Below are 23,363 nucleotides of genomic sequence, written 5' to 3' on the forward strand. Positions count from 1 at the left end.
TGTAACAAACTTGGGGATTTTACAGGTCCGCAAATATCACCACAAAATAATCGGAACAGTCTTCTACCTGTCTACAATACATCGTTTTCCGTTGGCGGTTTCGCTTTTAAACTTTACAGTGTTGTACAGTATTATTACAGCCCGCTTGACGGATGCTGGGCTTAGCAACCATGTTGGTCATGAACCACGCGAGCGTCCTGTCTGAGTTGGTCCTGATTTCGTCACTCGAACTGGGCAAGACCTTTTCCCTCAACGTCTCCTAGAAAACTCTCCAATGGCTGGAGTCTGGCGGGATCGTATTCCTCTTTCGCTCAGCGGCAATTTGATAGAGGCAGACAGTCGGCGGCCGTATCGACGGTTCCACGCATGGACCTGCGGCTTCGACGACCGCAACGGACATCCGATTGAGTGGTGTTGATTTCGTTGATCCGATTCCATCTCCCTTTCCTGCGGCCCCTTTACCGGAACAACCTCCATAGACCAAGATAAGCCAGTCCCATCGAGATGCTGGCAACGCCCAGCTTGCGGCTTCTCATTCCGAACATCGAGCCGGACTTGAGGATCGCCGCGTGTTGCCGTTCGAGGTGGCCCATGCCGGTGAGGTAGTTGTAAGCTGCGAGGCCGATGAATGCACCGCCTCCTGTTTCGCGGGAGCATCGGATTAGTATTGTGGTCACCTTTAAGCGCAGCAGGCTCGGGGTTCCTCACCAACCACTCTGCACGATGTGCAATCATCGCCGCGATCCTCGCGCAGGAGTTGGTCGAGGTTCTCGGGCTTATCAAGAGTGCCCACGCTGGGGATCTTGTCGCCTCCTCCGATCATGGCGACAACTTCTCGGTGTTGGACTCTCAAAAACGTTGCACTGGTCGTTGTCAGGTGCAGAGCGTACGACGGTTTGTTTGTGACCTACACAGTACAATCAATGCCCTACCAGTCCAGTAGCACGCATGCGCGGCCTGGAGCTTTGCTGAGCGACAGGGTTATGGCGCACCTGATTGGCTGGGCTGAGCCCTGCACTAACATTTAATCTTATCATACGACATGGGCACGCGTCCAGAGGGGCGGGATTGTGTGGTCCCTCGGGAGTCCAGAAGAGCTCCAGCACCGACACTGACGTGCTGTCACCGAAAGCAATCTCCCCCCACCACCTCCGACAACCACGGCACAGCCTCCGATGCCGACTTGAATGATGAACGGCGTTATTGAAGCGCTGCACATTTACGATGAGCACAAGTCAGTCGCATACATCACAGACCTCCAGAACCCCCCTGACTAACACCACGCAGCCATGCCATCCTGTCGCACACGTACACTTCCCGCCCGCTGTCGGCGCAACACCTCCTCCCCCTCTACCTAGAGCACCCCGCGCCGCGACCGAACCTGATCTACCTGCCGAACACGAATCCACCGACGCTCGTCTTCAGTCTCAACCACGCCAATCTCTTGTTTCTGGCGACCTCGTCCTCTGAAATCGAACCCCTCCTCGTTCTCGAGTTCGTCCACCGCATCATCGACGTCTTCGAGGAGTTCCTTGGCGCCCCCTTGCTGGCGCACAAGATCGAGAGCAATTACGATGTCGTTGCGCAGCTTCTCAACGAAATGTGCGACGCCGGCACCATCAGCACGACCGAACCGAACGCGCTGAGGGACTTGGTGGAGGTGGAGGGCTGGGTTGGCAAGCTGCTCGGCAGCATTAACCTGCCAGGGTAAGGGACATCATGCTATCAGAAGAAGACGGAGCTGACGAAGGACTGTAGGAAACCCGGTAATTTTGGCACGGGTTTTGCCAACCCGAGCGCGCCATCGTTGATCGCACAGAATACCCCGGCGTTGCCCTGGCGCAGAGCTAACGTCCGGCATACATCTAACGAGATGTACTCGGACATCGTCGAGACCCTGACAGTCACGCTCGCGCCTTCTGGGAGGCCGCTAGCAGCATTTGCAAATGGCACGATAGCCTTCACCTGCAAGGTTTCCGGTATGCCCGACATTGTCATGACCTTGACGAGTCCATCCGGAAAACACAACTTGGCGGGCTTCATGGACCTCCCCGTGTTCCACCCGTGTGTGCGCTTAGCCCGGTGGAAGGAGCGGCCGGGCGAGCTTAGCTTCATACCGCCAGACGGACGGTTCATCTTGGCCAGCTACGAGGTCGACCTCTTGCCATTCACAAATGGCAAGAGTGGCAGCCTGAGCGCGAACAATCTCAAGTTGCCTGTCAACATTGAGATGAAGACGGGTCTGGGCCCGCTGGGCTCTGACTTTGAGGTTCGATTACATGTAAACAGGGTGCTAGGAGCAAGTGGCCCATCGGCAGCAAGCCAGTACGGACGAGGCGGAGGCGGAGCAGGTCGAGGATTCGGAGGGCCTCATCCCGGCACACCATCATCACCGCTTATGGAGGATCTTGTGGTGACAGTGCCCCTGCCAGCCGAGGTTAGGAACCTGTCAGAGCTGCGGCCAAGCAAAGGCGACGCGAGCTTCAACCCCAGTGAAAGGGTCCTCGAGTGGCATGTGCCCACAAAGGAGCTGTCTACCGGCACGTCCTACTTCGGTCTCAAGTGTACCGTGGTAGGACAGCCGGTGGACGAGGACGAGGATGAGCTTGACCCGAACGGTTTCGGTTTCGGGAAGGCGTACGGCTACGACGAGCCGTACCAGAGCAGTCCGGTCCAGTCGAAGAAGCCGACCGAGAATGCCGATGACGAGAAGGACGCGAAGAGGGTGGCGCAGAACAAAATGCTGATGCCAAGCTCGGCGTCGGTCAGCTTCTCAGTCAAGGGGTGGCTGCCGAGCGGGCTCAAGGTGGAGAGCATCATGCTCGACCCGCGCAAAAGTAAAGGCCTCGGCGAGGGCGTGAAGCCGTACAAGGGCGTCAAGTACCTGACAGTAAGCAAGGGCGGTGTAGAGACGCGGTGTTAGTTAGACAAGACGTTCTGCAGAGCAAACATGAAATAATGAGTATTATCCTATTTGACGTTTGATTTTTGGTGGATGTGGTATGACCGTTTAAAAGATTCACATGCATCGGGGAGACGTCTAGTCCCAACGACTAGTGGGAGACTAGCCAAGTTTAAGTCCTTTGCGGTCTACACAGGCTACCTGGTAGTAGATATTCCACGAAGCATACGTCACGAACGTGACAGGCAAGCCACATAAATGGACAGTGGGAGAAGGCCGTGTGCGCCGTTGACGATGGGCGAACCCAGATGTGGAATGTGGTCTCGGTGACTCGGCGGGAATTAACCCTGGTCCCTGAAGGGATCCATACAAGAATCCATTGAGCCCATCGCCGCCCCCAACATCCCCCACTCCCGGCGCAGCGGAAACAGAAACACACCTGCAAAGCGACTTCGCCGATCGCGGGGTTGCTCCTTTCCCCAGCGATTGGGGTGCCTAATCTCTCTCGGCCTCGGGACATTCGGCTAGGGGCGGCCACTAAAAGAAAGTAACTACCCATTCACTGGCGTCACCAAACGAGATAGGTCTGGGCGTCATGGTCCGACTGGCAACCACTCATCCAACAGTGCACACCACGTTCTCTTTCTTCAGACTTCCCCCCTTCAAAAGGCCTAAGACACAGCCGCGCGCCCGGGCGGTGCATAAACTCTCGTGTGTGACACATTTTCAACCGGGCGCAAACCTGCATACCACGTCCTTCTTGAGATTGTTTTTTTAATTCTCTTCCATACTTGCTTCTAGAACGCCTGCGACGCTTTACCTGACCTTCGTCGAGAGAACAAAACTCCATGATTGCGACCATCTAGCTGCCCCAGCTCGTAATCGGCTGGCGCTCTCCCTCTCTCTATCTCCCTCCCCCTCCCTAGGTCATGACTGCAGCTCCCGGAGCTCGCCACGCTCTCCGCCGAGGCACCGCGTGGGCCGACGGGCTCGCCTGCCTCGCCTGCCTCGGCCGCACAACGAGCTATGTAGCTTTCGGATCGAGTCGACGGCATGCTTCCTCTTCGTCGCAAGGAAAACGGCCACGGACGGCGCTTTTCTTTCCAGGTTCGTGAGCTCTACAGTGTCGATTTGAAGTGGCGGATGAAGGGGATGGGGGGGATGCCGAGAGCTGAGAACTGACCTGTGTTTAACGTCCGTCGCAGGCCAAGGAGTGCAAAAGGTCGGCATGATAACACCATGGCTCGAGGCGTTCCCGCGGACGGCAAAGCCCATCATCGAGGAAATTGACCATTACATGGGCTTCAAGCTATCCGACATCATTGCCGAGGGCCCCAGCAAGCTGTTGACCAGGACGCCCAACGCCCAGCCCGCCATCATGGCGACCTCGATCCTGATCCTCCGCATCCTCGAGCGCGAGTTCGACTTTGACATCGCCAAACGCGTCGACGTGACGCTTGGTCACTCCCTCGGCGAATTCGCCGCGCTGGTGGCCGGCGGCTACCTCGAGTTTGAGGACAGCCTGTACCTGGTGCGCAAACGGGCCGAGGCCATGGCGGAGGCGACGCGGCGCGCCGTCGACGAGTACGGCGGCGAGTACGGCATGGTGGCCATCGTCACAGAGCCCGAGTATCTAGGCCCGCTGATCGCGGCGATTCATGACTTTGTGGGCCACTCAAGCGCCGGGTCCAAGGGCGACAGCTCCGAGGACGTACCGCCCATCGAGCAAGTACTCATCGCCAACATCAACAGCAAGAACCAGATCGTGCTGAGCGGCAATATTGAGCGCATCAAGACGCTCTCGACGCACGTGCGGCAGTTCCTCGGCCACGACCCGCGGGCCGTGAGGTTAAACAGCGACAGCCCATTCCACAGCCCGCTCATGAAGCCCGCCGTCGGGGTGGTGAGGAGCATACTCTCGAAAAAGAGCCGCGTCGAGGGGCGCGAGGGGAACGACATTATCACGTTTCCGGGGAGGCTGCCGTGCGTAAGCAATGTGAGCGCGCGGCCGTTCGAGAGCAAGGAGGACGTCAAAGACCTTCTGGCACGGCAGTGTCTAGAGACGGTGCGGTGGTGGGACAGCATCAAGTACCTCGACCAAGAGGAGAAGGTGAGGCGGTGGATCGGTATCGGGCCCGGCAGGGTCGGGCGGAACCTGGTCGGCAAAGAGGTGGGCATGAGGGGCAAGGACTCGGTCAAGGGCGGCGGCGTCTGGGGCATCACGGACCCGAGCGAGATCGAGGAGATGCTCAAGGGGCTGGATGAGACGGAGAAGGTCTCGGAGGACGAGATTGGCTGAGTAGGGAGTAAAGAGGCCGGTGGCCACACCAGCGAGGGGCTACTGATATGTTTCCACGCGCATACTAGGAATTGTTGCAAGGCGCTTCTTCTTTGCTGCAATGGGCTTGAAAGCTCATTGGAAAGGTCTGGCTTGAGCTGGAGTAATTGTTCATATACTTAATCGGCGCGTAGCACCGCTTTCTATACGGCAGCCCAACCCGAACAAAATACACTATTGAGATTCTCGACGGTTGTAGGTGGCTCTGGCTGGACCTCCTCTGGGAAGCTGATGGTTGAACACCCTGACTTCAGTGCGGGGCAGTCGAGAACGAACCAAGGGACCCAGAAAACAATTAAGCTCCAGTCCACACAAGCAAGCTAAAGCCTACTCAATGCCTACCTAGGTGTAGGCACTTACCACCTACCTATCGTTACCCCAGCTCTCTCCAATCCCCAACATTCGACGAAGCAAACGATTACATCCGACTAACCTCGAAACAACGTTCTCCTGCCGCATCGCGTGTCCTTCTTCTGAGAGCCCGGCAAGAGACAGGCCACGCCCTGTGCGGCGGATACATCCACCAAGGCGCACAAATGGCGACCGCAATCCCTTCGATAGCCTGCATAGGCATCATCGGCCGCAACGTACGTCCCGTCCTCTCTCCATCACAGGCCTTACGCCACCTGCCTCTGGCCCACGCTCGCTGCTTCAAGCTGCTTCAAGCTGCTTCAAGCTGCGCTGTCCAATCCCCCCTTCCGCTCTTCTTCTCCCCGCGCGCCCTCCCTTAGCAAGCCCGCCCAAGCTAAGCGACACCCGCCGCAGAACAACCCTCTCCACATCCAGATCTTCCCCTCGCACAACCCCTCCACAAACACCTTCGCGCCGATTCGCACGCCGCTCCAGTTCTCCCTCCTCCTCTCCTCGACCCTCGACATCTTCGAGCTCCGCCACGGCGGCGGCGGCGGCGGCAACGCCGCCTCCGGGAACGCCGCCGCCGTCGCGGGATCCAGCGGCACGGGCCTCTCGGGCGAGGTCGGTCTCCTGCACGCCGTCGACGAGCGCCTCGCCGCCTACGGGTGGGAGACCAACACGGGGGTCAAGATTGTCGTCGTCGTAGACATGCGCGGACGCCGCGTCGCGGGGGGCGGGAGCGCGGCTGCCGAGGCCGCGGCCAAGGGGCGGGGCGCCGTCGGGCTGCGCGAGCAGGAGCTGCGGGTCGTCTTCCGGGCGGTGCAGAGCGCGTACGTGCGGCTGCTGCAGAACCCCTTTTATGAGCCCGACGAGCATTCTCCCGTGTCAGGGCGGGGCGGGCGGGTGATCAAGAGCAAGAAGTTCGAGGGGGAGGTCAGGAGGATCGGGGAGGCGTGGACACCCGGGGTCACGAACCTCTAGGCCGAATTTTTAGGGAGGGGAGGGGGAGGTTATTTCGAGCATTCTGGAGTCTTGGGCGTTATAAAAGTGGTAGATTGGGAAGGATGTCTTTTTGTTTGTTGTTCGAAATGTCAATTGCGGCTGTCCATAAGGGGCCAGATCACACTGGTTCTATCAAATATCCGCCCTGCAAAGACTCAAAGGTCTTGACGTTGTCTTTCATGCGACGTATGCTCAGAAGTTCCTGCACCGCCAGAATGCTATGCCATGCGCCGTTCTATGTGCCTTTATCCAACAAACTCGAGGAAAATCAACCAGGGAAATAAATGGTATAGACAAGCCAACAAGAGGGGTTCGGCAACGGCCGCTGGTAGGGGATTTGGCCCAGATGATCAATGATTGGGAACTTTCGGTTAGTGTGCCAACCCAACACTCCCATAGATCGACTATTCGGACCTCATAGGAACCAACAGATTCCGCGGAACCCCCCCCTTCAAAACGTTCTCATCTCCCCTGAGACGACTCATCGCGTCGCCGTTCCGCCTCCTCCAAGGCCTGCCACCTGTCAATAACAAGCTTATCCGTCCCAAACGGTTCGTCGATAGGCCGCGACGGGCCCATGGTGGCATCAGTCTGCCGCCGCGGCAGCAAGGGTTCGTCCTTCTTTGGCTTCGACGGCGCTGAGTCCTCCCAGTGCCGTGCCGTGCGCGGAACGGGCGTCCACCAGTCCGCCGGCTCACTCTCGGCCCCACGGGCGTGCCATGCAGCACTGCAAAGCTCCCACAGCCGGCTCGCGGCGCGCCGATAAGCGAAGCGCTCGTCCTCGCCAATAAAGCCGGCCGTGTTGCTAAAGTTGGGACTGGAGGCCCCCGTGGCGCTGCTGACGTTGCCGAGGCGGCCAAAGTCCGAGTCTTGGTCCGGGTCATATTTCGAAGTGGGCAGCTCCGTGTCGTAGTAGGAGATGTTGGGGCGGAAGGGCGCGGCTTGGTCTTGGTATACCTCGGCGATGGTCTCGGAGTGGATCGCGTCTGAGTCTATAACTTCTTCGCCCGTCCCCGCCTTGGAAGCGGCGGCGGCGGCGGCAAGATCTGCCTCGGCCTGGGCGGCACGGATGTCCGGGAAGAAGAGGTCGTCGGGCCCAGCCTCGGCGCGGACGAAGAGCTTGCAGCGAGCCTCATAGAGGGCGTCGAGGAGGGTGATGAAGCGGCGGGCCTCATTCTTGTGCAGCGTCGTCAAGGTTGGGACGTTGTCGACGATGAAGGTGTGGTAGGTGGAGGCCATGGTCACGTAGTCGGCGGGACCGAATGTGGCGACGAGGTCGTCAAAGTCCCAGTGGACGACGCCGTCCCGCTGGCGCGGAATCGCGATCGTGCGACCGTAGACTGTGAGGGTTGCTGGGGTCCAGGATCTGGAAAGGAGGTCCGACAGCTCCGTCGTCCAGCTGGAGGCTTCGGGGGAGAGGAAATACTTGGCGGGTTTTGTCATTTCTGGACATTGTCAGAATGTTGTAAGAAAATTTTGTAAGACGTGGGTGTGACCTACCCTCTTGATCCTCAGCTGACTCTTCCACAGCTCCAATTCCCTTGATAGATGTCGTTTCAACCGTTACCTTCTCCCCAGTCTCACGACGCCGCCAGTCAGTTGCCCCCTCCATGTGCCAAAAGTCACAACGAGCTTTGAGAACTTCCAGAAACGCAGCAAAGTCGTTTTGGCTATGTCGAGTACCACGCGAACGGGCGCCGCCGAGAAACAGACTCTTGAGGAAACCATCCGAGGGGGCGACGGTGTACTCGACGCCAATAGCCTTCTGAAGCTCTTCGGGCATTCGGTTGGAAGAGGCGATGAGAACGCCTCCAAGATGGAAGAATGCTATGAAGAGGTGGCTAAGGATCTTGCTCGCTGCTCGATCGGGTAGTTGGAATTCGTCCAGGAACAGGACCGGAGACTCCTCAACGAGCTTTTTGGCGAGCCAAAGCATGGAGTACTCCTTCTCGTTCCCGGACAGCTCGGGATGAGACTGGCGGAACCGTTCGAGCTGCGAAAAAGTATACAGCATAAACGTATTGAAATGCCACCGCTTCTTCCTCTCCGTCGGCAGGCCCTGTGCGAGAAGATCGATCAACATGGACTTCCCGACTCCGACCTCGCCGGACAGAAACAACCCCCTCGGTGAGTTGATGGTGATGGCGCCCTCGAGGCTCGTCATGACGCGGACGAGGGCCATTGGGTTCTGATCTTTGGACACTGGCATCGCCTTGCGAGCGAGGTGCTTGAAAAGCGGGTTGTCCCAAATGGGATGGCTCGGCATGGCGAGCGTCGCGGCGGCCTCATCGGGGTCGCGAGCCTCGGGAATATCAGCAACCTGCTTGAGACGCTCGCGGTAGTCGACCTCGGGGGCATAGTCCTTCAAACGGCCGTAAAGCTTTTGCAGGTGAATGGCGAGTCGATGCTGATCCGGGTCCGGGGAGAGTATTTTGGTCGATACAAGGGTGCGATACTTGACGAGGGGGTCGGTGATGGCCACGGCGGTCGAGTAGGAGCGCGCAAGGAAGGCCATCTTCCTTGCCCTAGATGCTCGCATTGTGTGGGTTACCATCGTTTCAGAGGTTCATCAATGACACCGTCGTGAGCCTGCCCTCAAGCCTGTTGAGACTTGGTATACAAGGAAAGCCGGGATTGGCTTATTTTTCGTTTACGTATGCTTCGAGAGAAAAGTGCCACGACTTGAGATCGGTGTAATGCGGGATTCGCAAAGCCCACCGTTGCAACCCAGGCACGAAGTGCCTTGGGATAGTCGCTGGTCAGAGTTTATTGATGAGATCGACGGTCTAAAGCGTGCTCGTCTAATGGAAGAGGATATCAGGCCATCAGACTTCGTATATTTGCAGTTTCAGCCCCGCTGACTTGTCCAAGTCGTTTGCACAGGCCTGAACGCGACAAAGTTGTGAACTGTCCTTCCCTGAGAGGTGTGGGCTGATGCAGGCAATGTGTCTCTCACAGTAGTCGAGTGATGCGTATCAAATTGAGTCGAGAACTAGTATTTGAGACAGATACGGCAAACGGGTTGTTGAATAGCAGTCGTGAAGGATTGAGTCTACTGGCTGTTCGAGTTCATCAAGTCTCGCAGCCAATCATAGTTACTGTGTCTCTGGAGACGTTTCCAGGTCAGGGTCGTAGGGAGTCGGGGAACATGAGTGAATTGTAGCGAACACGAACAGTGCTAGAACCGGAGTCGAGCAGCACCTATCGTCTCGTCGATTCTGGGAGGCTGTCGATCTTTCTCTGGGTGAATGTACCAAAAAAATAGCAGGTAGATTGAAAACAATGGGCGCACATCACAATCGTCAGCATCTCAGAGAAGGCTAGGCAGTCAATGGATGATTCTCCCTGCGCCTACAGTAGCAGTAGACATCTGATTCGTTTTATCCACGGTCCCGCCTGAGTCCGCGAGCCAGTCTAGGGCCGTAGTGACGTTGTTGACTTGGTTTCCAGGGCCCCACTCTCAGGGTCCTATTTTCTTCCAATGCGGCGATTCAGCGGACTTCGTCTCGATCGCGGAGCCAACCAATCAAAGCTCTTCTTCTGTCGTCTGGAAGCAGCAACCAGCAAACCACCCAAAGCAGGTACGTACCGACTCTCAGCTTTCAGGTACCCCCGTGCTGCTGTTGCTCCCTTCGCCGCCCCAGCTGGCACGCCGCACACCTGCCCTGACTTGCTGCTCACCGGCGGACGTGGAGCCTGACGCGGAATTCCTAGTGGACGGGCAATCGGGCAAGAAGCTGCTGGCGTTGCTGGTCTGTGCTTGGCAGGTGCAGCAACCTAGTGTTTTTTTTCTACGAGACCCAATCGATTGATGCTTCGTCACTCTCACATATTTGCTACATCCGCTCTGCCACCTGCGTCGTCTTCCCTCCACTAGGCCTCCGCTTTCCAGACCAAATCCCTTAGGCCTTAGAATCCATCCTCGAAATGTTTTTCTGAACGACTATCCTGGACACCTAATCACGAGCATCACCAGCATCACAGCGAGCCGATTCTTTTCCCATCAACCATCTCGCGCTCGGTCGTTTGACACCATGTTTTCTCCATCCATGAGCGAGGGCGGACCGGCCACGGCCACGCGAAGCAGGAGAAGACAGCGACCAGCCAGCAACGAAAGCCTTGCACAACAACCCAAGGCGAAGCGCCAGCGTGTTCCCTTGACGGAGCAGACATTCGTTAATCCTGATGTCTCCGCGCGTACGGGGCCCGATATGTACGAAGTCAAGGCCGACAAGGTCGCGACGCTCGACGTGCGGCAAGACGGCATCGAGAACCAGAACCCCATCACGCCCACCCCGAGGAAGGAGCTCAGTGTGCGCGCGAAGAAGCCCAAAGGAGGAGACAGGCCAACCAAGGGTGACGGAAGCGTTGTTTTGGTAAGTCCATGATGTTTTGCATTGGTTTCCAGGCCAAGTTAACATCCATTAACTAGACGACGAACAATGCTTACACCGTGAGCAAACTGCCTGCGCTGCCAGACCGTATCCGTGCAGATACTTCAGGTGAGCCCTATGTATCCAATGCGCGCTTTCGTGCCTAACAATTACGTCAAGCCCAGCAACACTGCGACATCTTCTCGAACCGTTACGCCCTCAGTCTTAGCCATACCCACGCGATCGTTTGGCCGTACACGGACCCTTCTCAGTCCCCCGAGACCTTCACCTTCACCCTCCCTTATCCTTCAAAACACTCATCGGAGCCCCTGCCGCTGGGCTGCCTGGTGTCGCCGTCAGCTTCGTCGACTGAACCCGGACTGGTTGTTGTTATGCCCGTCAGCGGTAAGATCGCGTACTGGGAATCTATCACGAGCGCCGCCACTTTAGATTTCATCCGCCAACAACGCCACGGTGTCGAGGGCTCAATATCAGGCATGTTCTCCGGCGAGAAGGTCATCCAAATCACCAACGCCGAGTCCGCCGGCTTCGTCCTCGCCTTTAGCAGCGGTCGACTTGCCTACATGAACGTCCGAGACGGCCACGGCAGACCCACCATTTCGGTTCAGTTCCTCCGCACGAGCCTAGGTTCTACAAACGGAGGAATTTTCGGCAGCATCCGCCATGCGCTGACACAAAGCGCGGGACGCGGAGATATTGCCGCCGTCCGGGCGGAACGCACTACTCGGGTTGGCGAACGAAACGTTGTCGCCGCTACCCTCAAGGGCAGGCTGCATGCGTGGAAGATCCATCGCGGAGGACATCACGAGACCATTGTGGAGGCAGACATGCAGGAAGAGATTGTTGAGGCCGTCCGTGAAGTTGACACTTCGGCGACCGATTTCCACCCCGAGACCTTCGAAGTGGTTGACCTAGCGTTCGTACCCAAGGGGTTGGAGGCCAAGTACCGGGGCATGAGCAGGCTCAGCGATGCCATGGCCTCGGACGACGTCAACTTGCAGCATCTTCTATTGCTTGTCAGCCTCAGTAAGAAGAAAGAGTCTCATTACTCTTTGGTTGAGGTCATCCTGTCGCCGGCTTCCGCTCAAGTTGGTATGGTCCGTCCGATTTCCTCCTACAAAACGCGCTTCAGTCCTGCCAATCCAGTACAATCTACTCGCCCTCGCTTGCACCTTCCTCGACCGGCCCTTGTGGCGTTCCTCGTCTTCGACAAGGCCGTCGTTTTGGCATCCATTGGTGTCCCCCCGGACTCGCCTGATGCCCAACTCCAGAAAGACAATCACATAATTCCTCCGACTTATGAGGACGTGATCAATTTCTCCGACAACAACCAGTCGGAGATTCTTGGCTCGGGCTTCGAGGAGCCCCAGACAGCCAACACCGGCCATGACGAATCTAGAAGTCGGCAAAAGACCAAGAATCCCGCAGTTGTCTTGATGGTCCGCGGTACAGGCATTGTGCGATTGACGACAACAGATATCGACAAATTTGGCAGCGACAGACCCCCGAAAGTCACGCCAAAGAGCAAGCTTGAGCAGGCCGTCTTCTTTGGCAACAAGCAAGATACCCCTCTAATTTTCGATGTTAGGAAAGGTGTTCAGTTCTCAGACATGCAGATGGCAGAAGCTGCCCTGCAGTTGAGCCAAGAAATCATGAGCTCTTCCACGCCGCACATCTCCTCACTGCCCGCATCTTTGGAAGACAACCTTAGCACTCGCTGTCTCGCTCTTGAGCGGTTGATGCAGCACCTCAAGACAACAAAGGTCAATCTGGACCGTCGTTCTCGGTGGCTTTTGCTTTCTCACGCTGAGAAGATGATTGTCTCGACAGCTCTCTGGAAGCGCCATGAAGCCTTTACGAACGAACGACCTGCAAACGACAAGAAGGATCTGATTGCGGAGATCGTCGAGTTCATCCACCAAGACGAGAAGACCAACCCTAACCGCAGCGCAGGAGAGGTCGACCGTGTTAGGCACTGGTTCGTTCACGACGTTGACAAGCTCGAGATCTTCATTGCCTGGGCATACGAAGTGATCAAGTACATGTATAAGGACCACATCATGGACGATATACACATTACTCGCCTCATGCACGAGGCTCAGCAGGTGAACTTGGTAGCTCTCATGACTGCTCTGGAATACCGGCAAAAGAAGCTGGCATTTTACGGTCTTGAGGACGAGGAAATGGATTTTGGCATCGTGCGCGAGAACCATGAAGGTCTCCCCGAACCCTGGACCGGATGTCACTACATCGGTAACAACTTGAAGCGTCTCCTTGAGCTTTGTCATACGTGGCTTGAGCAATACTATCCCCCGAAAGAGAAGACCAAGGACAAGTCAAAGCAGCCGGACCCTGTGCTCCTCGAGAAGATCAACTCGGAGATCGCTAACCTCACGGATCTGTACCTCGTGTCACTTCTCGAGGCATCTCGCTGGAACGCCGCGCAGCAGGATGCGAAAGCTCAGAAGTGGTCGGATCATCTCGCTAAGCTTTATGATGCGGACCGTAACGACAAGGTGCTTGCACTTCTTCGCCTTGGCAAGTGGGATGAGAGCATCAGCATTGCTGAGAAGCATCGATGCTGGAAAGCCCTGGCTCTGGCCATGATTGAGCAGATCAACAGCCTTAGGAGCGAAGCGACCGTATCAAGATCACAGGTCGAGTCTCGTGAACTCGCCAAAAAGGCTGAGGCAAAGGAGGAGCGGATTGGCGAATACTTCGACAAGTATGGCGAAGCATTTGCCTTCCCCACGTACGACATTTTGCTCGATAACGCTGGCGTTCAGGCCGTTCTGGACTTCCAGTACGACAACCACGGCTTCAGGACGACTTTCCTTCGTCAAAGGCCCGAGCTTGCCAAGATTTCCTGGATCAACGATATTCAAGCCGAAGATGACATTGCCAGTGCAGCCGAGACGCTTCTTGATCTTGGTTTCACCCGCGAGCAGCAAGTCTGGAACAAAAAGATCGAGCTCAGTCTCGGAAAGCTGGCGCTGATGGCCGAATCACAAAAGCCTCCCGTATCCGATCTATTTGGATTCAAGCACGCCAAGGTTGAAACCGACACATCCCCCGAGGATAAATTCGAGGCCATTGACAGTCAGCTTTGTCTCATCCGAATTCAAGACGAGCTCTATGCGCAGGTCTTCCCTTCTGTTCAAACGGCTGTGGACGCAAGCGCCGAGCTACAACTGGCTATGGAGCATCACTGCCTGCATCTCCCGAAGAAGCAGAAGGCACTTATCCAGCTCTTCGAGAACAGCATGAGACAGCTCCTTAGGCACGAAGCTCTCGATGTCATGTCTCTCATTGACCTGCTCACGCTCATCAGTCTTTCGCCCGAGACTGCTGCTGACATAGCTGACCCATTCTACCTCGCACTACTGGCAGCCTCGCACGCTCTTCAGGGTGAGGAGTTGAAGATGGCCAAGCGCCTCATCTGGAGACGTTGCTTTATCCGCGATGACTGGACCAAGATCAACGATACCCAGTTGAAGGACGACTCCGTCGTTGAGGAGAAGTTAGCCCGCACCACGCTGTTCAGTGCCTTCGTTTCGTGCTACCAGTACCGTAAGTTCTGCCAGACCCCGAGCGGCTAAGTTGTTCATCCACTGACTCCGCAGCAGAGACGCTTGAAGACCCCTTCCAGCCAACCCGGCCATCTGACGCACTGGGCGCTTACATCGAGGGCCTTGACAGCCGCTTCGCCTCCATGGAGAAGTCCTACAGGGACAAGCTCCTGGATGCGATGAGATGGGAGGACTCGGTCTTGAGTAAATATATCGACAAGGCGCGCCTCGAGGAGTGGACTCGCACAACGGCCGAAACGGCTGAGGCCACGGTCGCGCAGTCAGTGGACGAGGCGACGAGGGTGGCCACAGAGGAGGCGTCGGATGAGCACACGAACGGAAAGGCAAACGGCGTGAACTAGGGGTAAACTGGCCGTATGTTTTTCTGATTGAGAGCCCAACTGCCCCGACGTGGCCGCCCCTTTCGGGTGGATCGGGATGCGGTCCGAGTCTGTAGCCCGTGGCTACGGATGTGACATTCTCTCATGAAGGGCATTTCATTGTTGTTTGTTTATTTGGCGGGGGGTCTCGGTGTAACTATAGCAGTAGACTGAGGCTGCTGGTGGCTTTTGCGGATGCCATTTTAAAAACGCCCTGATAACAAGTGCTACGGCACGACAGGCAGTCGTTGTTTTCATTTTCTTACCCTTATCACTAACGAACCGGGATGGCTGGAATGTCACAGAGCACAACAAAAAGAGACCCAAGATGTACACACAGATATACTCAAGCATACACGCGCCAACTTGAGACCTGACAACGTGCCGTGATGAGAGAAAAAGAAGAAGGCATTTCTGACGTTGAGGTGAGTTTCGCGGCCCGAGCAGAGCCGGTTTTCCGATCAATGTCCCAAGGAATGCGTATCACGCGCTCTTCCATACCACAGTTATTCCTCGAGCAGAAAGCCGCCAAGAAAGTGTTCCGGCGGCTCACTTGACTTGATACTCGACTGCTCGTTGTGACGACGAGGAACACCCGCGTCATCGTCCGAGTCTGGGGAGAGGGTGTTCCACTATACGTGTGTTCTATTTCCTGCTATAAACATATTTGTTTGTCTATAAATATATATAGCCCTCTCAAGACGGACATTGTGTGCTACGTAAACGAAAACCTTCGTCACTCACTCATGCACGCTAAGTGGGAGATCGATCGGCCATCCACTTCCTCGCCCGCTCAAGTTGACAGACTCTCCGACGTTTGATATTAAGACCCAGGCCGGGATGGGGAAGACTGCGCGCTTCTCTCCGAGCAGGGAGCACTGACCAGGTGGGAAGAGGACGTTCTCCAGTCTGCGGTTCGCCCAGTAGCCAGCTCAGCCTTTGGTAAAGTGCCCAGAAAACCCGCTGCAGCAGGGATTTGCCTTTCTGGTTTCTGGTAAGATGGGGTCAGTCGGGAGTCGCGTCTCTGCAGATCTACTTGGATGAGCTTTCGACTTTTCTCAATTCTCCCCGCCACCTGGACATCCCAAGTTCCCCAAAACACTGGCTGGCCCGGGATACGTGTTGAGATCAGCCCTCGCACTCGTGTTCTGGTTTGTGCCAAGGTGCATCGAGTAAACGATAAGAATCGGAGGAACGGTGCCGTAGACGGGGGGCAAGGCGCTTGTAGGTTGCCGTCCGACAACTCTGCTGAAGTCACGATTCATGCCATCGTCCCAAGTGGGAAAGGAAAAGGGGAAATGGTCAGTCAACCTCTGAATGTCCGTCCGTCCAACGCCGTTCACATGGGTGAGCAAGCCACAACGTGCCGAGGGAGACGAGCCTCATCCTGGCATTACTCACAGCGGCGGGCCTCTCGCTTGAGACATGGCCTGTGAACTTTAAGGCGTCGTGGAGACTCTGATTCGTCATGAGTTGTTTGAAAGAACAATGGCTGTCAGCAAGTTGGATAGTTTCAACTAGATTAGACATGACAAGAAGAAACATTCTCCAGAAGGAGACAAACGCCATCAACCCGACTTGTGGCGCACCGAGAACGGTTTCGGCTGTGTTAGCGCATGTATTTGTCCAGTCCTTGTCACAAGCTATGGTTTAGACGGGTTGACGGATTGGACGACGGCCCATGGACGGACGGACGCGGGGAGGCCAGGGTGTGGTTGAGACTCGAAAGAATCCAGAGATGGGGCAGCGTTTCATTCGAAGAGTGGAATAGCCCCGGTAGAGAGGAGGGCCACCTGACGGGGACAGGGAGGGCAGAAGTGAAACTGCAGGGCGGGAGGGCGCACAAATGGTTGGCTTGTCGAGCCGCATCTGTCGAACAGATGGTGGCCAGAGATATCGGATGATGGGCAGCAGTGGTTGCGTTTGGAGGAGGATAACAAGCAAAAGTGAAAGTCGGTATGGTGTTGCGTGAACGAAAGATGGAAGGTTGACCACGGCTACCTCTAGACAGCACAACAGAACAGGCAACGGAGCGGGGCGGTCGTTCACCGCATCTCGGGCGGTAACTCGGCGGCGGGAGCCAAACAAGCCGGGTCATAGCGCCGCTGTAGTTCTAAACCAGTACGGGCAAGGTTCTGCTGCAGAAGTAGCCATTGGACAACGGCGCCTTCAGCAGATGCAAAAGATTTGGACGAGGACTCGCGTTGGTGATCCTGCATTGTCCAACCGTCCCAAGCCCTTTGCATCTTTCCTTTTCTCTTGTGCTCCTCATCGAATGGGTGACTGATGCCTTGTCATTGGCCGTTGGTGTGGGCAAGCTGTTGTTATCCGGGCCACGATTAATGCCGTTATGCCATTGTTTAAAATGAAAGTTTTTTTCTGCAGGTTAAGGATCGTGTGTGGGATTGGGTTGCAGGGAACACCATTTATGCCATGCGGGACTTGCCAACATCTCTGCTGTGCAATAACAGGCGCTAAGGACTTGCTATGGTGCAGTCGGCATACGAACCTAGTGTGAAGGAGCCTAGTAGTATGACACAAGAGGAAGAATGTCGTCAAGTTTTGAGAGCTTATCTCGGAGATGGCTCAGAACCGGCCTCGACATTTGGAGATCTGGTATGTGGGATTCAGCCCAGTTCAGTGTGTCTTCGGCTGGTGCGCTTACCCAGACAACCTCGACAACGGTGCGCCGTGTTTGGCGTCTCCCTTTCCCTCAGAGTCAGACAGTTCTCAGACCTTCCGTCACCCCTTGTTTGGATGTTTCCAGTTCCCTTGAAAGGGGTCGCGACAGGATAACGACAGGATGGTCACGGCAGTCGTGCAGACAGACCCCTTGCGGCTAGGGGTTGTATTCCTCGTCCACGAGAACAAAGCGGACGCATACTCGGCCGTCAGCGGACCTCGATCCCCGCACAGGGCATTTGCCATTCGTTTTCTAGGGCCGTTTCTAGCGGCTTTCCGATGCTGTTTGGGCTTGGCTTGGCTTGGGATAACCGCAGTGGCCAGGTAGCAGTTAGCATGTCCCTGGCGAGTCGTTGAGCGGGCTAACGGTTGATATCCGTTGCAACCCTGGCCCAGTGCAGGTGTCGATGTTTCCCGTCATTCGCCGCGAAAGAGACACGGCATAACAGCTCACGCAGCTCACGACGTTTGGTGAAAGCCAGTGGCGGTGCTCTATGCTTAAGGCAAACAGACAACAGGGCAGGGTGACTGCATACCAGATGATCACAGGTGCAGAAAGCGGGCGCCGGACTTCCGCCGTACAGCAGTTCAGATCTTCAAGGTACGAGATTGAGAGAAATAGGAGGTCGTGTTTGATGCGAGATTGGGACGGGACGAGACCAGATAGGATGAGGCGAATACGGCGTGGGTTCTTCAGCAATGTCATACAAATCGTTTATATTTATATATAAAAAAGAGAGGATACTGACAATCAGAGAGAAACAGTTGAGGGAGAGGGGGAAGAAACGAAGATCGTGCTGCGAACAAGGGCGACAGGGGAGAACGGTGTAGCAAACCCAAAAGTAGAAGTCGACTCCGGTACATGCGAAATTGGTGAGAAATTGTGGTGACGACAGGTACCAGGACCTTCTTGCCCTTGGCCTTGGCAGTCAAGAGCCCACTGCCAATGGGTAAGCTTGCTCCACTGGAGTTGTCGGCAAGGCAGGGAAGGCAGGGAAGGCAGGGAAGGCACCTTTCATCCTGGAGTTGTACTACCAAGGGTAGACGTCTTTTTACTAGGTAGTTGTCGGTACGTACTTGGTACTGCTTATGCGTGCGCGCGTGCGTGCGTGCGTCTTGAACCTCATATTTCAGGCACACATTACTTTCTTCCCCTTATGTAGTGGAACGCCTCTGCCAATGGCTGGCGTGTGCGTTAGTTGGTGCTGCTACAATCTACTACTAGGTACTTCCTGCCCATTTAATGTTAGCATAAGGCCCTTCCGTCAGGTCAGGGGCCAGTTCACTATGCACCACTCTCTACTCAATCTGTCTGGAGCACCCTCGCGGTCCCTCGGTTCTCGAATACAGGAGGGCAATCCAAGGGCCAGCGAAAGGAAGGGAATGGAAGTTTAGACAGCAACATCGACAACAACAACAACAACAACAACAACAGCAACGAAACCATCAATATCAATTTGGAACTTCTTTTTCAAACGTGAACCGATCCGTGGTTAAATGGGGATCAGGCAAGTAGGTCAAGCTGTTTTCCACTCGCTGTGCAATGCCACGCCGGGCCCCTAGTCCATTGAAATTAGGCGCAATCCCCCCCCTTGGGAGGGAACGTCGCCCACACGCTCGTGGCTGGCTCTCTTCACTTATTCCCTCGCCGGTTCTCCTCCCCTCGTTCGGCGGTTGCTCACTTTGCCAATCCTGGAATCGCGACTTGGGGACCTGGACCTTGAACCCGGACCTGATCTGACCCCCTTCCAGGTGTCTCTCACTGAAAGTGAAGTGTGGGCCCCGGTGAGCGATACAAGGCCGTTTTGGTCATTGAGAGGTTGAGGCATCGCTTGCAGTGTAATTTCAGCCGGACCGTTGACGACACTTTCTGTTGCACCTGTCTTTTTTCTCGTCTTCCTTCTTCCTTCTTCTCTTTCTCTCTTCTTCCTTTTTTCCCTCTCTCTTCTCATTCGCGCTCCTTTTCGCCTTGACAAGCCTCGATCGGAGACGATTCACCGGCAGAATCCGACAACGGCAAGATACGACTCAGCCTTCGCACCGCCTCCGTTGTCGTCACCCCGAGACAAGACATTCCATCGAACAACAGACGAAGTGAAAGTATCGGGATTCGGACAGCCCCTCTCAAGGATAATTCAGGGACAACAATAAATTCAACAGCTGCGTCGACGGCGGCATCACGAGGACAGAGATCACTTCATCCAGCCGAGGAAACGGAAATCCAGCCAAGGTGAGTGGGAATCGAGCAAGGCTGTATGATGCGTGCGTGCTGCTCGCTTCACAGCACAACGCCGCAACAACAACCAACGAACGTACCTACATGCAAGTGGATGCCTCAGCACAGGCAACAATCCATCAAACTGTACCCTGCACATCTGCCCTTGCACACTGCACCACTGTCCCAGCTTCGGCCTCAGGCCATACATGGTCCTGCCGACTCGCGCGTTATGTGTGTGCCCACTGCCCTGCCCAGCCCGGTCCGGCACCGAGCCAACGGCATCGCTCAGCGCTGCACAGTGCCACAGCACTGCAGCGCAGGCCCCCCATACCACCACCACCACCACCACCACCACCTCAACTCCCCCCCCTCCCCATTCCCTTCCTCTCTAGGCTTTCCCTCCCTTTTTCTTTTCCCGCCAAATCCCTCCCGTGTCCCTCCCTGCCGCTCCATCTGCACTGCACCCGCCGGCACCACCCAACGCAGGTTCAAGCTGCCCAGCCCGGTCCAGCCCATCCTTCGCACTCCCCGTGCAGTGCATGTGGTCCGGGGGCGGATTACCCACAGTAATCCCTCGTCTCTGCGGTCTGCGGCTGCCATCCGTCCACCCTGCCCAAAATCCGTCCATTCTCTCCCCCATCCATCCTTCCTTCCCAAAACCTCTCCTCCAACAACGCAACCACCACCCCCTTCCCCGTCCCTCTCGGCCTGAGCCTGGTTTTTTCGCCTCCCCGAAAACTTCGGCTCAAATGGGCATCGGGACATTGCGAAGATAGCTGACCTAGGATCTGTATTATCCTTTTCAGATATCATCTTTTTTTCTTTTCTCGTTGTGTGCATCCTGCCGATCGATCCATCAGACCGCCTCCGACATCGACCGACTCCCTCGACTTCGACCTCGATTGAAACGAACATCCACCGTGCTTTGCCCCCGATTCTACGGTCCGCAAAAGGACCACAGCCATTGACGCAATGGCTTCCTCGTCGAGCAACGTCGTCGGCGTGCATTACCGCGTGGGAAAGAAGATTGGAGAGGGTTCTTTCGGCGTCATCTTCGAGGGCACCAACCTCCTGAACAACCAGCAGATCGCCATCAAATTCGTACGTCGCCGACCTCGCTCAATCGGGCATCGCTGCATAGTCCGCCGCGTTGCGGCGATTTTGTGTCTTGCGTTGCAGCAACATCTCACTAATGCCATTTGTCGCAGGAGCCGCGCAAGAGCGACGCCCCCCAACTGCGAGATGAGTACCGCACGTACAAGATTCTCGTCGGGTGCCGTATGTCGTCCTTGCAGCCTTCTCGTCGTATGCACTGCTGACTCGTATTGAAGCCGGCATCCCCAACGTTTACTACTTCGGTCAAGAGGGTCTGCACAACATACTCGTAATTGACCTCCTCGGTCCCTCGCTCGAGGACCTCTTCGACCATTGCGGTAGAAGGTTCACGATCAAAACCGTTGTCATGGTCGCCAAACAGATGGTGAGAGGGCTCAGATATAAAAAAAAGCGTGCGACATAGCGTGGCTGACTCGACATAGTTGTCTCGTGTGCAAACCATCCACGAGAAGAACCTCATCTACCGTGATATCAAGCCCGATAACTTCCTTATCGGTAGACCAGGCACCAAGGCGGCCAACGTCATCCACGTCGTCGATTTCGGCATGGCTAAGCAGTACCGCGATCCCAAGACGAAGCAACACATCCCTTATCGAGAGCGAAAGTCGCTGTCTGGAACCGCTCGTTACATGAGCATCAATACCCATCTCGGCCGCGAACAATCCCGACGCGACGATCTCGAGGCCCTCGGCCATGTCTTCATGTACTTCCTGAGAGGCGGTCTTCCCTGGCAAGGATTGAAGGCTGCTACCAACAAGCAGAAGTACGAGAAGATCGGTGAGAAGAAGCAGACCACCCCCATCAAGGATCTCTGCGAGGGCTTCCCCGACGAGTTCAACAAGTACCTGACGTATGTGCGGAACCTCGGCTTCGAGGACACCCCTGACTACGACTACCTGCGCGAGCTCTTCACTCAGGCCCTGAAGAACACGGGCGAGGTCGAAGACGGCGAGTACGACTGGATGAAGATCTCCAAAGACTCGGGCAAGGGATGGGATGCCATGAAGGGCCATAACCCCGGATATCTTCACAACCCAAATGCTCGACCCGGCCCGTCCCAGATGGAACTGCACAGCGGTCATCGGGGCGGTGCTGCAAACCCCAACAACCCACAGAACCTGACTGTCGGCCGTTTAAACGCCGCGCAACCCCCGCCTCCTTCTCCGATCAAGCAGATGGCGAAGTCGAGAGGTCAACCAAACGCCCCCGGCGCCTTGAACGCGCAACGGGGCAGCGGAGTCGGGGGTCTTCGGGACATGGCCACCCCCACCGGCTCAACTCAGGCCCAGTTTCAGAACAGCAACCGCAATCTACCCCAGAACGTCCCCCAGCAGACGCCGATGAACCAGCAGCAGGCCCCTCCTAACGGTCGACCTGCCGAGCCTCAACCCACAGGCTTCCAAAAGTTTATGAAGGTGTTGTGCTGTGGTAAGTCAAGCCCCTTCCCAAATCCCAGTCTCGATGTAAGACGCTGACAACCTCGCAGGTTAGGATCTTGGCTTCTTCTCTTGTTCGTGTTGCCAAAAGACGGCTAAGACTGCTCCCACCACTATATAAACTCCTACTGGACACACTTGCCAGATGCCGGATCGATGTTTGAGTACACTCAGGCTGCCACACCTGGTTGACGACCCCCAAACACACACCACTCTCCCCTATGTCCGCCATTCTTCATCTCTTCCGACAAAACTCATTCATCCTCGAGCTACACTTTTTTCCGCATGACGACCACGGAGTGGCACACAGTTGCTTGCACACTGGCTGCTCCGGGATAATGACGAACACACTAGCCTTTCTTTCGGTTCTTCTCTTCATCCACGCTATGACGTTGTTTCTCCAGGAACCGTTACAGGGCATCATAAAAATCACTGGCATGGAAATCTCACCTTGGGAATTGGGACCTTCTTAAACCAAGAACTTTCTGTTTCTAAGGAGGGAAACAAAAAACATACAACTTGATAATGTACAGCGCAGCACGGCGCAAGGCGGTTGCAGGGGTTTTTAGCATTGGGTCAGGTTCTGCGGCACGTTTTCGTTGAGTTGATAATAGGGCTGGCTGTGTCCGGCCCAGCTTGGGGCGAACGCGCTGTTGAGGGAGGAGGCTGAGGACTACAAGAGTGGCAGCCAGGGGATGTTGCGAAAGGAGTTGTGTGGAGGCTGATAGACAGAGAGAGGGATACAATGGACATGAAACTTTACATACACCACACCTGTCGTTGAGGCACTCTTCTCCGCCCTTACACCCCTAGCTGCCCCTTGCAGAGCCTGGCCCTGTCTCCTTCACAATATTCAAACATTCGTCACAACCCATAGAGAATGGCAATCGGCCTGTTAATAGATTGAACAGCAATTACAAGTACTGTGCTATGCTGGTGGCAAAGGATGCTAGCTTGCCCTTTGAATCTCCC

The 23,363-nt window shown here is 55.9% G+C and overlaps 8 protein-coding genes across 8 annotated transcripts; 5 read left to right on the plus strand and 3 right to left on the minus strand.

Annotated features, from left to right (window-relative positions):
• Window positions 1–21: 21 nt before the first annotated feature.
• CDEST_14019 (uncharacterized protein) lies at window positions 22–905 on the minus strand. The gene is made up of 2 exons (XM_062930175.1): window positions 709–905; window positions 22–640 (listed from the first exon to the last, which is right to left on the minus strand). Exons 1-2 carry the CDS (start codon window positions 821–823, stop codon window positions 459–461), a joined length of 297 nt encoding a protein of 98 aa, XP_062786226.1. The 5' UTR covers window positions 824–905; the 3' UTR covers window positions 22–458.
• Window positions 906–1,190: 285 nt separating this feature from the next.
• Window positions 1,191–2,923, plus strand: CDEST_14020 (Putative clathrin adaptor, mu subunit, Longin-like domain superfamily; the record flags this gene model as incomplete). Its single annotated transcript, XM_062930176.1, has 3 exons — window positions 1,191–1,234; window positions 1,288–1,707; window positions 1,759–2,923. The coding sequence occupies 3 exons, from the start codon at window positions 1,191–1,193 to the stop codon at window positions 2,921–2,923; spliced, it is 1,629 nt and encodes a 542-aa protein (XP_062786227.1).
• Window positions 2,924–3,471: 548 nt separating this feature from the next.
• On the plus strand, window positions 3,472–5,519 carry CDEST_14021 (Putative Acyl transferase domain superfamily, Acyl transferase/acyl hydrolase/lysophospholipase). Its single transcript, XM_062930177.1, has 2 exons — window positions 3,472–4,009; window positions 4,108–5,519. The coding sequence occupies exons 1-2, from the start codon at window positions 3,832–3,834 to the stop codon at window positions 5,199–5,201; spliced, it is 1,272 nt and encodes a 423-aa protein (XP_062786228.1). The 5' UTR covers window positions 3,472–3,831; the 3' UTR covers window positions 5,202–5,519.
• A 68-nt stretch (window positions 5,520–5,587) lies between these two features.
• CDEST_14022 (Putative trafficking protein particle complex subunit 2) lies at window positions 5,588–6,584 on the plus strand. The gene is made up of 2 exons (XM_062930178.1): window positions 5,588–5,827; window positions 6,006–6,584. The coding sequence occupies exons 1-2, from the start codon at window positions 5,777–5,779 to the stop codon at window positions 6,573–6,575; spliced, it is 621 nt and encodes a 206-aa protein (XP_062786229.1). The 5' UTR covers window positions 5,588–5,776; the 3' UTR covers window positions 6,576–6,584.
• On the minus strand, window positions 6,507–9,941 carry CDEST_14023 (Putative ATPase, AFG1, P-loop containing nucleoside triphosphate hydrolase). The gene is made up of 2 exons (XM_062930179.1): window positions 8,097–9,941; window positions 6,507–8,041 (listed from the first exon to the last, which is right to left on the minus strand). The coding sequence occupies exons 1-2, from the start codon at window positions 9,148–9,150 to the stop codon at window positions 7,059–7,061; spliced, it is 2,037 nt and encodes a 678-aa protein (XP_062786230.1). The 5' UTR covers window positions 9,151–9,941; the 3' UTR covers window positions 6,507–7,058.
• A 487-nt stretch (window positions 9,942–10,428) lies between these two features.
• On the plus strand, window positions 10,429–15,283 carry CDEST_14024 (uncharacterized protein). The gene is made up of 4 exons (XM_062930180.1): window positions 10,429–10,972; window positions 11,029–11,098; window positions 11,150–14,560; window positions 14,617–15,283. The coding sequence occupies exons 1-4, from the start codon at window positions 10,631–10,633 to the stop codon at window positions 14,919–14,921; spliced, it is 4,128 nt and encodes a 1,375-aa protein (XP_062786231.1). The 5' UTR covers window positions 10,429–10,630; the 3' UTR covers window positions 14,922–15,283.
• A 1-nt stretch (window position 15,284) lies between these two features.
• CDEST_14025 (uncharacterized protein) lies at window positions 15,285–15,543 on the minus strand (the record flags this gene model as incomplete). Its single annotated transcript, XM_062930181.1, has 1 exon — window positions 15,285–15,543. The coding sequence occupies one exon, from the start codon at window positions 15,541–15,543 to the stop codon at window positions 15,286–15,288; it is 258 nt and encodes an 85-aa protein (XP_062786232.1). The 3' UTR covers window position 15,285.
• Window positions 15,544–19,508: 3,965 nt separating this feature from the next.
• Window positions 19,509–23,135, plus strand: CDEST_14026 (Putative serine/threonine-protein kinase, active). The gene is made up of 6 exons (XM_062930182.1): window positions 19,509–19,851; window positions 20,407–20,940; window positions 21,048–21,117; window positions 21,171–21,319; window positions 21,378–22,383; window positions 22,442–23,135. Exons 2-6 carry the CDS (start codon window positions 20,812–20,814, stop codon window positions 22,444–22,446), a joined length of 1,359 nt encoding a protein of 452 aa, XP_062786233.1. The 5' UTR covers window positions 19,509–19,851; window positions 20,407–20,811; the 3' UTR covers window positions 22,447–23,135.
• Window positions 23,136–23,363: the final 228 nt, after the last annotated feature.

Source organism: Colletotrichum destructivum, chromosome 9 (genome assembly GCF_034447905.1).
Source record: "Colletotrichum destructivum chromosome 9, complete sequence".
Taxonomy (NCBI): Eukaryota; Fungi; Ascomycota; class Sordariomycetes; order Glomerellales; family Glomerellaceae; genus Colletotrichum; species Colletotrichum destructivum.